The following is a 13,413-nucleotide window of genomic DNA, read 5'->3' as shown; positions in this document are numbered from 1 at the left end:
CTCACACGTGCTGGCCGCAACGGGCCGTTTCGCCTTCTGTATGTTTTTACTCCATGAGCTCGCTGTAGTAAAGGGCTCCGGATTAATTTTGACCACCTTGGGATCCTTGATGTGCGTCGAAATCTCAAACACACTGGCCTTTTCACTTTTCGCCTCCATCAGAAAGGCAACCCTAGCATATCTAGTTAAAAAAATCGTCGCGATGACGATCTGATCCCCTGCCCTACTGCTACATTGTGCCACCACCGGAACAGGAGAGGCACCAAGTGTCTCCCTTGGGCGCCGCCTTGCAGGCAACTCACTAGATAGCACAAGCTGGCCCACAGCACTAAAACCCAGACATTTTGCCACAACAGTTAACTCCGTGACAAGTAATGCCATCACATTTACACACCATTGTAATCACTCAGGCCGCCCGCTTTTTTTCTAACTTCTTGGCAACGCTACCCTTTTTTTTTTGTGGCACAAGTTGCCGGAAGTAAACTTTTTCTTTTGTGGTAGCTTTTAATACAGTCTCAATCATAAATTTCTTGCAGTCGTGCATAAAACTGCTGGAAAGAAACCTCAATTATCTCAAACGACGATGCCTGCCTCACAAATTAAGCTGCCTTGTTGTGTGCCTCAACGTCTGTTTTTGTGAAAGAAAAAAAATACAACTACTCACTTCTTTACCGTGAGTTGCCACGGAATGCCGATGCCAATAACAAGGAATGCCAATGCCAAGAAATTATCTGTTAAAATATGACTCGAATCGCTAAAAATTGTGTTCAACTTAAGCCTGACCAAAGGGAAACCCTGAAAGTGACAGAATTAAAAAATTACCAATCAAAAGTAACGACTGAAGTTAGTGCTGCCACAATGCATGCGCAGTGTCTTCTTTCTATGGTGCAGTGTGCCATACATTAGTGATTCGTGACACTGCAGCACTGCTACTGGTGACAACATTCCCTTTGGAATGCAGTGGCTTCGGATAGGAAACTTCAAGGGAAATGCGTAAGCACCGTATTGATAATCTTGATGGCACATTACGTTGTCCATTTCGGTAATGCTGTAAGAATAAATTTTGCTTGAACTAGACGAACGTGGTATGCTAATAATAATTAATGTTGCAATTGTGTAAGAAAGTATATACTCCCCTTTCAAATAGCTCAATTTAGGCTTGTGATGCGCTGATATAACCTTTCAACACTGAACAGCCCCATGTACTAAGCTGTAGCGTCAGCAAGGTTATGACACCCAGCAATCAGCTGAAAGTCTATTGGCATGTAATACTATTGTAACAATAACACATAACAATATCAAGGAAAACCAAGCCACGCTCTTCACTTTGGGGACAGCTATGCATCATGCATCCATCAAGTAAAGTATAGGCACCCTAGTAGTGTATAGTAAACTCTGTGGTACACTCAGCGTAAAACAGGCCCTTCTGCCATCTTAAGGACTGCACATAAAAACCTCCAATGAGCCAGGAGGGCATCCCAGATGCACCAAATCAAAGGGCAAAGGTCTTTGAGGTCCTCCCCAAGCAAGGACAGCAAGGACTATGCTTTGAAAGTCGTGAAGTCGTTGTAAACTTTGAGTGCCGTTTTCTCATAAGTGTATTAGACAAGTTCATCGTTGCTAGTGGAAAGGATAGCATGGCAACAACTGGGCGTATTTTGACCCTGTCTATATTATTTCAATTCTTGAAGAGTTCTGCAGGGCAAGACAGTCTCGGATTTTTATTTTAGGAAGCAGTTGTTTTTTAATGGGGAATTTACAGCTAGGTCGATTGTGTCCTACAGGGTACACGTGAAGATATGGTTTTCTGTAAAACAAAAAGAAGGGTGTAAAAAAATTTTAAGACTGTCTTGCCCTGTAGTGTTCTTTCGGCTACAGTTAAAAAGTATTCAGAACTTCCTGCCACGTGTCAATACATCGCCAGGCTTTCAACAAGCAGGCAACATATAAGCACCTGTAACACAGGAACTACTGAAGGTATCATGAAATTTTAAATTTCGCCATTTGGAGTGTTTTCCAATGTGCGTGCCAAATTTAATCACTCTACACCAAAAAACAAAAAAAAATCACACCGATCCCTATGTCCCCCTTTCAATCAAAATTTTGATTCTCACACCAAATTGTGCGTTTCGTGAAGTTTGTGATGACGTAACATGGACAGGCCTTCAAGCGAGAATTAGTGCGCCGTTCACTCTGCAGCGGAGTGCCAAACATTTTTTTATTGTCTGTCCTCCAATATGTCGCCACCATTCTGCGCAGGACCGCTGTCCGCCTTTGCTCTGTTTTCTTTTTCAGCTAGTTGCTGCCAGAGCAAAAACAACCATGTCTGATAAGGCCACTGAACCGCCAGGTTCGATTAACAAGATCATTACAATAGATGAAATACTACTGAACGCTTGTATTTATAGGTCTCATCGATTTGTACTGCACTTTCTGCACAAGTTCAGAATTCGTTAAGCCAGTTCAGAGCAGGCGCCGCCACTGCAGAACTGGTCCTGCACTTTTGTCGTCTGCTTCTGCACCTCCTCCCTGGGAAGTGCAGGGAAAGCCGTGAACTGGTCCTGCACTCCCAAAATTGTCGGTAAATCGCAGAGAAAACTACAGGCACCGTGCACTGAACTCGAAAATCGAAGAGGCGAGTGCTGCACTACCTGAATGAGTGCAGCTAGCGCAGCCAAATCGTGACGGCATGGTAAGGTATGTGTACCAGTAGGAAAAGCTGCAGTGAGCCGATCATGGGCCAGGCGATCGACCGAGCCCTGCTCCAGTCGACAGTGGTGCCGATTTGATCAGACAAAGACCCTCTTTCACCGCGTGCACAGAGTGATTGCATAAACATCCCCCAAGTGAGGGTGGCATTGCTTCATAGCCAAGGCTGCAGATTATCCCCGTTAAACCTCAATCATGAGTTGTGAACGAGTGTGTCACGGGTCGACGAAGGCACTGCAACATATCGATGCTTACAGCGCCGCAGTGGTGGCCGGCCTGTGGCCCCCTCCCCCGCTCACCAGGCCGTGATGGACCTCAGAGTTGTCCAAGGGGATTACTTCTTCCTCCTCGAGCACCCCATCTGCGGGCCGCTCCGTGCGGGCCAACCCGCCGCACCCGGCCTCGCTGAGGGGGGAACCGCCACTGCCAGCGCTCTCCGCAGCCCCATCGCGATGTCCCGGGCAGGATGGTGTCCCGGGCAGCTGCACATAGTTCCAAAGGAAGCACAAGCACTGTTGGAGGCAGACTAGTAACTTTGGCAATGTTTGGGCTATGGTTTGGCCAATGTTTAAAGGGGCTGTGCAGACAAAATACAAGTTTGTTCAAAACATTTCATGTTTTGCAGTGCCCCCAGCACTTGTCCCACAGCATCACAATTCTTTATTCACTGAAAAGTGGATGAATTTAGTGGATGAGAAGTTAAGATTTTAATTCTCCCACCAAATCGTGCATTTCGTGACGCCTGCAATGACGTAACAAGGACAAACCTTCAAGCAAATGTTAGTGCGCCATTTATTCTGCAGCGGACTGGTGAACACTTTTTTGTTCTCATTCCTCCTAGATTGCACCACCATACCGCGTAGGACTGGTCTGCCTTTGCTTTGTTTCTGTATTTACTCCTGGCTTGTTTTTGTTACGGTGGGTAGTAATCCTTTTGTGAAACATCGGGTATGCTCAGCAAACAGGGTCCCGCAAGGCAATGTCGCTTACGCCACTAGGCCAGTGTCATGTGAGACAACCCCAAAGCACCGCACTGCTGTGCAGCACCAACAGGCAGTATGCACTGGTGCTTCTGTGTTGACGTGTGCTTTCGTAACTTGCATTGTTTACCCTAAAATCGCATGCGTGTTATAATTGGATACGAAACCGAAACTGCCGAAACAGCGGAAATTTCGTCCCACCCATCGTCATCGCAAGATGGCGTCGAAGCTTTTAGCAACGATTTTTCGGACGCAGGAAGCATAGGCGACTATGCTTTTCAATCAGCGTTTACAGAAATCGTAAAATTGTTCAGTGTTCACTTGCGCGCTTGATAACAGCAATGGCAGCAGCGGCTCTCCCGCGTTCAATCAAAACGAGCGGTCGGCTGAAGCGTGCGCCTCTAGAGAAGCTCGCGGGACGGGCGTGCGAGGCGTGGGCCACGATCCCATCGACCATGGTTGAACATTCGTTCAGAAGTGTGGCATCGCCAACGCGCTTGACGGCACCCAGGAAGAGATGGTGTGGTCAGAAGAGAGCGACGAGGAGTGAGATGAGTGAGATTACTTCGGGAAATAAATCGCCCATTTCTCTCGCATTTTTTTTTCTTGCTCACAAAGTTCCGTGCGCGTTACAATCGGAGGTGCATGTTTTTTTCGGTTTTTTTATCAGAAAAATCGAGTGCGCGTTAGAATCGGGTAAGTACGGTACATCTTCATCGAAACTCTCCGTTCGTGACCGCTAAGAAGGGGGGGGGAGGATGGTAACAATATGAGGAAGCATGCGGAGGACGCCCGGTCCTGACATCACTAGGAGGAGGAATAAACTTTATTGCAGCATGCAATTTAGGGGCGGGTGGTGCACTGTGACTTCGGCAGCCCGTTCCATCAAGGCTTTCTGGACCCCGGGGTCAGAGCCGCCCAATTCCGCCTCCTTATTGCTCAACAAAGAGGATTAGGGGTAAGGGGTTTCGAGGGCACGCCCACATAGCGTGGCAGATGGTGTCGACATCTCCGCAGTTGGAGCATAGGGGAGACGGTTACTGATCGTGGTATCAGCGATAAAGGTGTGCGCGGCACGGAAGGGTATTAGTTTGAAGGAGCCGCCACAAGCGTTCTTGCTTGTAGAAAGTGAGGAGTGGGCTGGGGGGATTTCTGGCAGAGGAGGCGGTAGTGCGCGGTGATAGCGGCATACGTAATAAGGCTATCTCGAGTAAATTGCGGTCCGTGGTTAGGGGTAACAGAAGGGCCTACTCGGACAGTAAGATCTCGAGTTGCTGTATGGGCCGCCTTGTTACCTCCTAAGCCGGTGTGGGCAGGTGTCCACACGAGCTCAATGGGCGTTTTGGGAGGATTGCGCAGAAGAATTTTGAGAGCTTTAGTTGATATGCGCCCTCCGACAATGTTCCGTACGGCACATTGAGAATAGGGCAAGGTGACTTTTGGGCTAGGGCTCTGAGAAAGGGCTAGCGCTATTGCCGCCTCTTCCGCCTCAGTAGGTAAGTGGGTGCGGATGGTTAGAGATGTGAGTGGGGGGGAGTTAGGACTGTAGATGACCGCCAAGGCTCTGTGGTTTCACTAACTAGCGGCATCCACATAGTGGGTTGCCGGTTTGGTAGGGTATTTTTCTGCCAGGTAACGAGCGCGTTGTTTCCTTCGAGAGACGTGGTTCGTGGGGTGCATGTTGCGATCAGTGGCACTGAGGTTGGTGTCTCTGTCATAGCGTTTCTGTCCCTTGTTTCCCACATGTTGCCTCGAGCACCGACTTACTGAGCTCCACTCAGCTTCCCCAAGGGGGTCAGGAGGAAGGGGGTGGGGGTCAGCATAAGCCTACTGATGAGACTGACAGCTCGATGTTTCTCTGAAAGAGTGCTTCAAAACTCCGACCAAGGCAGCTGCACGTATGTATGCGAAGGGCTCTCTCAGTGCATCGCCTGCATGGTTTGGCATTGCACGCTATTCCGTCACTCTGACAATCACTATTTAAAGCCCGAACTTCACGGAAGTCACTGTTGAAATCATCACTGGGGGAACCCGACAGCAGTTGAACGATAGAAGAGTACAACGTTTTTCATATGAAAAGGGGAAAACATGAGGCCTCCGTCACACCACATGATTTGGTCTGCACCAATCACGAGATCCAGACATCTGGCACCCATAAGCGAGACAGCAAAACCAAGAACTGGCTAATGCGGCACAGTTTTTAAGAAAAAATTCAGCCCAGTCCCACCCAGTGTGAAATCTGCCGAAACAGTGGCGCTGTAGACCTCCTGTGTCGGCTCGAAGGTCAATGGTCCAAGAAGAGCAGCACGGTCGCCGCACAAATTCCACAGTTGGCACAAAGAAATTGGTAGCTAACTAAATTCAGGGGTGGAGCAGGGTACATGTGTTTGGAAGCAGACCTGGGAGCAGAACAGACCCGTCGTGTGTGTCTCCTCTTCTGTGTCCCGTCTCTAGCGCTACTTACGATGAAGGAAAAATTGCCCTTTGTAGCAGGCTCGGAGCAGCCAGAAAGGCCTTTCGGAGCAGGCTTGGAGCAGCTAAGAAGGTCGTTTAGCAGTGGGCTGGCGCAGCAGCTTGTGCTACCCCCCTTCCAATTGAATTTAATCTATTTATATACTATTTAAGGCGTTCTACCATGCACCCCGAACCAGGAATGCAGTTGTTTTACAATATCTGGAAATTCACAATATGCCTCCGCCCCAAGCGAGTGCGCCGCGTCCTCACCGTTCAAAGGGTGATAACACGCAGAGTTGAAGGAGATCAGATAACAGGCCTCGCTTCATGTCCGGTAGGCGGAAGAGTTACTGTATTTTTGCTCGTATAACCCACACCAAAAATGCGAAAATTTCAGGGGTGAAGTAGAGGGACGGATTATTGCGAGGTATTTCCTTTGGTGCAGCTTCACCGCAATGTGCGTTGGGCCGTGATGCCCCTACGGCAGTAATAGCGACGAAGCCACTGTTATCCCTTTGACAGTGCTTATTTTGCACACACAACTCAACACTATACCAACCTGAAAAAAAATGTATGCAGCAAGTCGCCTAGTTACGTAGTCAGCTAGGTAAGTTCTTTTGCATAAACAAATGTGTAACGTTGCTTGAGCAGTAGATTTGGTCCACCCTTTGGTGTATAAAATGAGCAGGCAATACGCGGGGATATATATTTTTGTTATTTGTCGACAGAAAGTGGGGGTGTGGGTTATATGCAGGGGCGGGTTATGCGCGCAAAAATACGGTAAGCGAACTACCCTTTGAACGGTCCTGTACCACTTCACTTAAGCCAAATGAAGTGCTCAATGCATACTTGTTTTTGTCTCCCACATGGGACGGCAAAGCGAAACAGATAAGATGATTCAAACTTCGCGAGTAAACCGGGTTGCAGCGAGAAATGAAGCGCGGTCTTGCTACAGTGACTTGCTACGGCGGCAAGCGAGTGACCCAAAATGGCGGCGTAAAGGCATACGCGTCTCAATCCTGTACGATGGGTGAGCAAGAATCGATGCACCCTAACCTCACAGCGCACTCCGTAAAACAAGGTGTTCGCTTGCATCTTCTATCGAACAAACGTTTCAGTTCGTGCGAAGCAGAACATAGCTTTGTCTTCACCCATCACGGGGTTGCGAGAGCCGATGGATGCACCCATAGAATACGTAACGGGAGCCTGCTAGAATACAATTAATGCTGGACCATCCTCCGAATAAGCGAAGATAACCCCAACGTTTACAGATGAAAATGAGTAATTACCTCACAACAAAGGCGAACCGAATCAACAAGCAAAGGCAAAGCGACCAAGACCCGTTTGCTGAATACATGCAGTTACGCTCGTCAAAAAGGGTTAAATAAATTGAAGTTCATCTTCAATAAACAAAAACCTTTCAAGTGAATATTATTGATTTTTATCTGTTTGCGATGCGACACAAAAATATTCCCTTACATTTGGTCATTTTCAATTGATTGTGGCGCAGTAGCCAGCACCGACAAAAAAATTGCAAATGTGGCACAAATAAATCCAAAGTGAAGGTGGAGAAGGCACGTAGTGCCTGTTGCCTTACAGCTAAGCGAAAGGCAACTTTCATAGCCACTCATATAGATGGTACTCACTGAAAAGTTAAGCTGTCAATTTCTTCGCTTGGCAACACTGGAAACGGCAGCCACAGACATGGCCGAAGAACCACGGTCATGACGGGGCTTGTGCCCCTGCACCCGCGCGCCGCAGAAAAAACAAATCGGCGTGCATCGTCTGCTCCGTTTCAACCCGATTCTCAACAGTTGTGTCAACAGAGATGTTATTGTCGCACTCACACTGGTGTCGAGGCATCACTTTGAGTTCGGTGGGCTAGAGTTTGGAACGGCCAACATACATTATGAGCTAATTAGCACGGACAAGTACCACCATCCCGCGGAGCCCAACGTAACCAGTGACAGCGCACTCACATGGTTGCCCGCATGCGTGCCTCGCCAGTGAATACAAGATATATACTTGATGAAACCGATACCATAACATTGAAACCGGAAAAACGATGTTTCAGTTACATTTTCGGGCACAAGGCACTGTGGTGGTCATATCTCGTGGCTCAATTCAGGCTCTGTGGCACAGGACGGCGCTGATAAATGATTTTGGCGCAATAGGGGCGGTACGGCGCAGGATGGCGCAGGTAAACAAGTTTGCACTCGCTGGTGCAAATGGCGCAGCTGTTCCACCCCTGTAAATGCCAGTGGCCCCTGCGAGACCATGGCGCCCTCTGTCACTGGGTCCGGGAACCTGCTTTTACCCCTGCATGACGCACAACATGTAGAAGATGGACGAAAAGGCTCGACCGACAACAGCTCCGCTGTTAATATGACATTACATCTCCAAAGGTGTGTAATACTCTCCTCATGGTGGGAAAGGTATTGAAGACACAAATCTTCCCATTCAAAATTTGCACTATCACTACCGCAGCCATCTCGATTCTCGCCATAGCCCTCGCAGCAGGTCATCAATGTGACCCTAGTACAATCACCCATTCGAAAGAAGCATGCATTCTTTTGGGCCAAAACACAGGCCACCAAAGCATGATACCTCTTTTTTTGCCATCAAAAGACCAGTTACGGTTTATTGGATCCCTGGGCACACTGGTACGTCAGGGAATGAAGGAGTTGATCTGCTTGCCCGCGAAACACTTCTCCAGACACCCGACATCAGTGACCTGGTCCAGAACCCTAACCCGCCTATCCTTGCACTCAAGGCCTATTTATCCAAAAGAGGCTTCTACTGTCACCTCATCCCAGACTGAGCTGGCAGGAACAAATAACCCTCTGACAAGCACAGACAAACACGCTGCTCACAACACCTCTACAGAAACCATTAAGACACACCCCTTTGAAACTATGCACGCTGTGAAGCACCGCAAGATCAAACCCACATCCTGTGGGACAGCCCAAACACCCAGCCAATTAGGGCACACCACACTAGATAGTGGCTGACTACCATAACCAAGTTAGTTGGAGGGGCAGAGGAGCCTGGTGGGCTTCGTCATGAAGGCCACCGGGAGCTGTCTGGAACGAGGTGGCTGTTAGCCTCCCCGCTGCCCCCTTTTCGTTTTTAATCGGAATAAAGTATTCTCAAATGCTTTCTCATAATCTATGAAGGCTATATTAGGGGTTCAGTATACTCCGCGCACTTCTCTATCACCTGATTGATCGTGTGAATATGGTCCATTGTTGAATAGCCTTTACGGAACCCCGCTTGTTCCTTAGGTTGACTGGAATCTAAGGTTGCAGAAATTCTGTTGGTAAGTACCTTGTACCTTGAACCTTGGTAAGTACCTTGTAGACGACTGACAGTAAGCTGATTGGCCTGTAATTTTTCAAGTCCTTCATGTCACCTTTCTTTTGGATTATGGGCTGGGCATGTAATGCCAAGGCAAGATAACCGTTGGTCATTGCGGGTAACAGAGTGGATCCCTAGAGAAGGAAAGCGTGGCAGGGGGCGGCAGAAAGTTAGATGGGCAGGTGAGATCAAGAAGTTTGCGGGGATAAATTAGTGGCAGTTGGCGCAGGACCGCGATAATTAGATATTAATGGGAGATGCCTTTACCCTGCAGTGGGTGAAGAAAGGCTGGTGGTGGTGATGATGATGATGATGAAAGTATTCTCCCTCACCTCAAGTTTGTAGAGGCTCTCCTCAACTGTGGTCACGTAGATGCACCGTTTATTGATGCCGATACAGGTTGGCACAAACTGGTTCCTATCAAACCTCCAGAGTCGATCACCGCTGTTGGTGTAGACTGCGACGTCGCCCCGATCGGAGGCAGCACACAGCAGCTTCTGCTGCCGCTCGGCCTTGATGCACGTAACTGCTTCCATGAAGCATCCGTAACTCTTCTTCTTTCCGGACTGCAAACAGAAACCAGGGAGGGCAACTTTGAGCGTCTCGGTGAAGAAAGCAAGCACTAGTGCACTGACGCAGACAACACATTTCAGCACCGTCATTGATACGTCCCTCACCTTCACCATTGGTGAGAGACAAGCCCTGTGGCGCCGCTAAGGGGGCACACACTGGTCTTAAAGCAACAATGTTTATTTTTACAGTTGTGATGGTACAAATTGGAGGCGTGGGAGCTTAAGTGCTTGCGCTGCTGAGCGTGAGGTCGCGGGTTCGATTCCCGGCCGCGGCGGCCGCTTTTCAGATGGAGGCGGAAAGCAAAAACGACCGTTTGTACGAGATTTCGGCGCACGTTAAAGACTTCCAGGTGGTCAGAATTAATCCGGAGCCCTCCACCACGGCGCGCCTCATCACCTGCGTTGCATCGGCGCGTTAAACCCTACAACCAACCAAAAATTGGAGGACATGTAGTTTATCATTCTGACTGGAGATATAAAATTTGCTTTTTTATGTGTGTGTAAAATGACGGCGTTCAAATTTCTTTCGAATTTTATATTTGATTTTTTGACAGCTTTTGTAAAATAAAACTGCTAGCGTGATGCAGCTGAACAAGGTGCCAGTGAACTGTGCACAAATCAAGGAGTGCAATAAGGCTAACAGAATCATTCTATCTGGTCTGTAGCAGAAGTTAAGAACGTTTGACGTTTGGGCCTGGAAGGCAAAATAGTTTTTTCTGTTTCGCACCTTCCAGGCCCAAACTTCAAACGGTCGTAACTTCTGCTACAGGCCAGATAGAATGATACTGTTAGTCTTATTGCACTCTTTGATTTGTGCACAGTTCACTGGCACCTTGTTAAGCTGCATCACGCCAGCAGTTTTTTTTTACAAAAGCTGTCAAAAAGGCAAATATAAAATTCCAAATAAATTTGAACGCCGTCATTTTACGCACAGAAAAACAAATTTTATATCTCCAATCAGAATGATAAACTACATATGTCCTCCAATTTTTACCATCACAACGGTAAACGTAAACATTCTTGCTTTAAGACTAGTGTGTGCCCCCTTAGGGGTAACTCAGCCTGTCCTTCTCCACTTCGTATCAGGAGCAGGAGACAGCAGCAGGAGAACCAACAATTCTTTTGCCCCACAAAGGATGCATTTTCAGTAGGGGTGCGCGAATGTTCGAAATTTCGAATACGAATACCGTAAAACCCCGAGAGATTCCCCACCCCCGAAAGATAACCAACCCGTGTTTTGGGCACTATTTTCCATGTTTTTCAAAAACACCGAAAGATAACCCACCCTTGACAATAGCATCTCCCAGCAGGGGATGACGCCCGCGAAAACAAGGTTAGCTAGCGTGGGGAGGGTGCGATAACAGGTCACGGGAACCTGAAACCCGGCTATGATAACAGGTCACAAAATCTAAAAAATCTAAAAAAAATTGTGCACGTTTAGGTTGGCAATGCAGCCCACACACATGTAGAACTGTAGCGAAATTCCGAACCCGGAATGCGACCACAACGCATCCTTGAACATTCCGGTCATTCGTCATTCGTCGCGAAGCAAGAACGGAAGGATGAATACAGTTAATACGAATGAATATAGTGCTAATAAACGCGTGTTCGTTCTTTGGCTGCGATACATTTCTCAACATTTTTTACTGCACACCGAAAGTTAGCCCATGTCATATTTTCACTCGATTTGCTCTCGATCATAGGTGGGCTATCTCTCGGTATTTTACGGTAGAACATTCTTTTTTCCGAAGCGTATTCTTTTTTTAAAATGCATGTAAGAAAATTCCCAAATAATCTGAACAACTTGTGAACATAATATACGTCTTTTTCTTTCCCCAGGAAACCGCACCCCGAAATTCCATGTACCAGCCTAAACAGCACTAGCCCTTGCTTATCGTTAGCGACATAACAGCGCAACTATGACAACCTGCTTGGGAGAACAAAGCGTCAAAAAATGTTCGCGGCAGCAGCACTGAGGAACTGGCCAACGGCGTGTACCAAATTTTCCCTTCGAACAAAGGCACAGGGCACCCGCACATGTATGCACGCAGCAACAACGCCAAAAAAGATCCGCAACAAAGGTGTTCCCCATGAAGGTGTGTTATCTACAAGGGGCAAAGGTCGTGTACAGCTGGGGTGTGCGGCAAGGGCTTGCCAGTGCTTCTTGTGTCGGTAAAAGAAAACGTAAGCTTGCTGATAGCAGAGCCCCTGCTTCGCCCCAACGAAGATAAGGGCAGCTAAGGTAGTACTGTGCACTGTGCCCCTTTCTACAGGTAAAAGGATCGCCACTCTGGGACGGCCTTGCACTGATTATTTTTATTTTTCTAAGGTTTTCCGATTTGAGTTTGGAAGGGTGCCCCAATGCATGGTTTGCCATAGACCGCGTTTACATGGCTGCAGTGCACAGGAGAGCATTGCAGTGAGCTAACGCAGCAGCAGTGAGATAACCCCTCCAAGCCTGGGGACGCTTACTTCGCTGCCACATCTAAGCGCAACGCGCTCTTAACGTGACATGCACGTGATAGAAACTGGGTTAACTGCGATCACACAGCAGCCATGTAAACGCGGCCACACTGCATGTCGGAACTTGTGGGTAGCGCAAGCCGCCGTAACGTCATAATAAATTATTTTCTTGCATCTGTAAATAGCTTGTACAGTTAACCCTGGATATAACAAAGTTGACAACAATTCGCAATTTTTTCGTTACATGCAGGTTTTCATGGCATGCAGGTTTCGAGTTAAGGCTTGCGTGAAGCAGAAACAAAACCAAAATGGTAGACCTCAGTGAATGTGAACTCACCCCTTGAAGGATTTATTCCACAGTGAAAAACTGCGTGATTTGTGTCTGCTGCTTTCTCACAAACTTAGTCCCTACACGGCACTCCAAAGAAAAAAGGTTTCTTACCCATGTATTCACAATGTTAAGCATCACTTTGGCTTTTTGACACTTTTTGGCGGCTTAACGTATTTAAAGGACCAAACTTATGTTGAAAGGGTGCCTTTTCACGATCTTGATTCCCTTTGCCGTACTCAAAATTGTTCGGCGGGTGCTAGCTGGTATACTGTACCGGGCGGCGATGCTCTTCTTTCTTGCCGGCAGAGACATCATTTAAAATTGCGAACTTGTCTTGAAAAGACAAAACTTTTCATTTTCTGGCAGCAGAACTCACCACCGACAAACCGACACAACACGTGGCAGTGGAGATGCGTGACTACACGCCGACAGGCAGGCCTAACACCTAAGTGACACCGCAATCCCATTGGACACGCACAGTTTGCGGTGTGGGCGAAGTTCACTAAATTAGTGTGCTTCTCCAGCCGTTTTTTTTTCAGAAAAAGTG

General features: G+C 47.7%; 1 protein-coding gene across 5 annotated transcripts in view; it reads right to left on the bottom strand.

Annotated features, from left to right (window-relative positions):
* Positions 1–13,413, bottom strand: part of LOC144163035 (uncharacterized) — a 265,629-nt gene that overhangs the window by 30,571 nt on the left and 221,645 nt on the right. For all 5 annotated transcript variants that reach the window (XM_077693815.1, XM_077693816.1, XM_077693818.1 and 2 more), the window contains 2 exons: positions 9,833–10,066; positions 3,009–3,191 (listed from right to left, as the gene is read on the bottom strand). In XM_077693815.1, coding sequence (XP_077549941.1) covers positions 3,009–3,191; positions 9,833–10,066 — 417 coding nt within the window. The remainder of the gene's footprint in view (positions 1–3,008; positions 3,192–9,832; positions 10,067–13,413) is intronic.

Source organism: Haemaphysalis longicornis, unplaced genomic scaffold (genome assembly GCF_048455015.1).
Source record: "Haemaphysalis longicornis isolate Haplotype H1 unplaced genomic scaffold, Haemaphysalis longicornis Haplotype H1 scaffold_12, whole genome shotgun sequence".
In the NCBI taxonomy this organism is placed as follows: domain Eukaryota; kingdom Metazoa; phylum Arthropoda; class Arachnida; order Ixodida; family Ixodidae; genus Haemaphysalis; species Haemaphysalis longicornis.
Note: the sequence above shows the minus strand (reverse complement) of the source record. Positions and strands in the feature narration are given on the sequence as shown.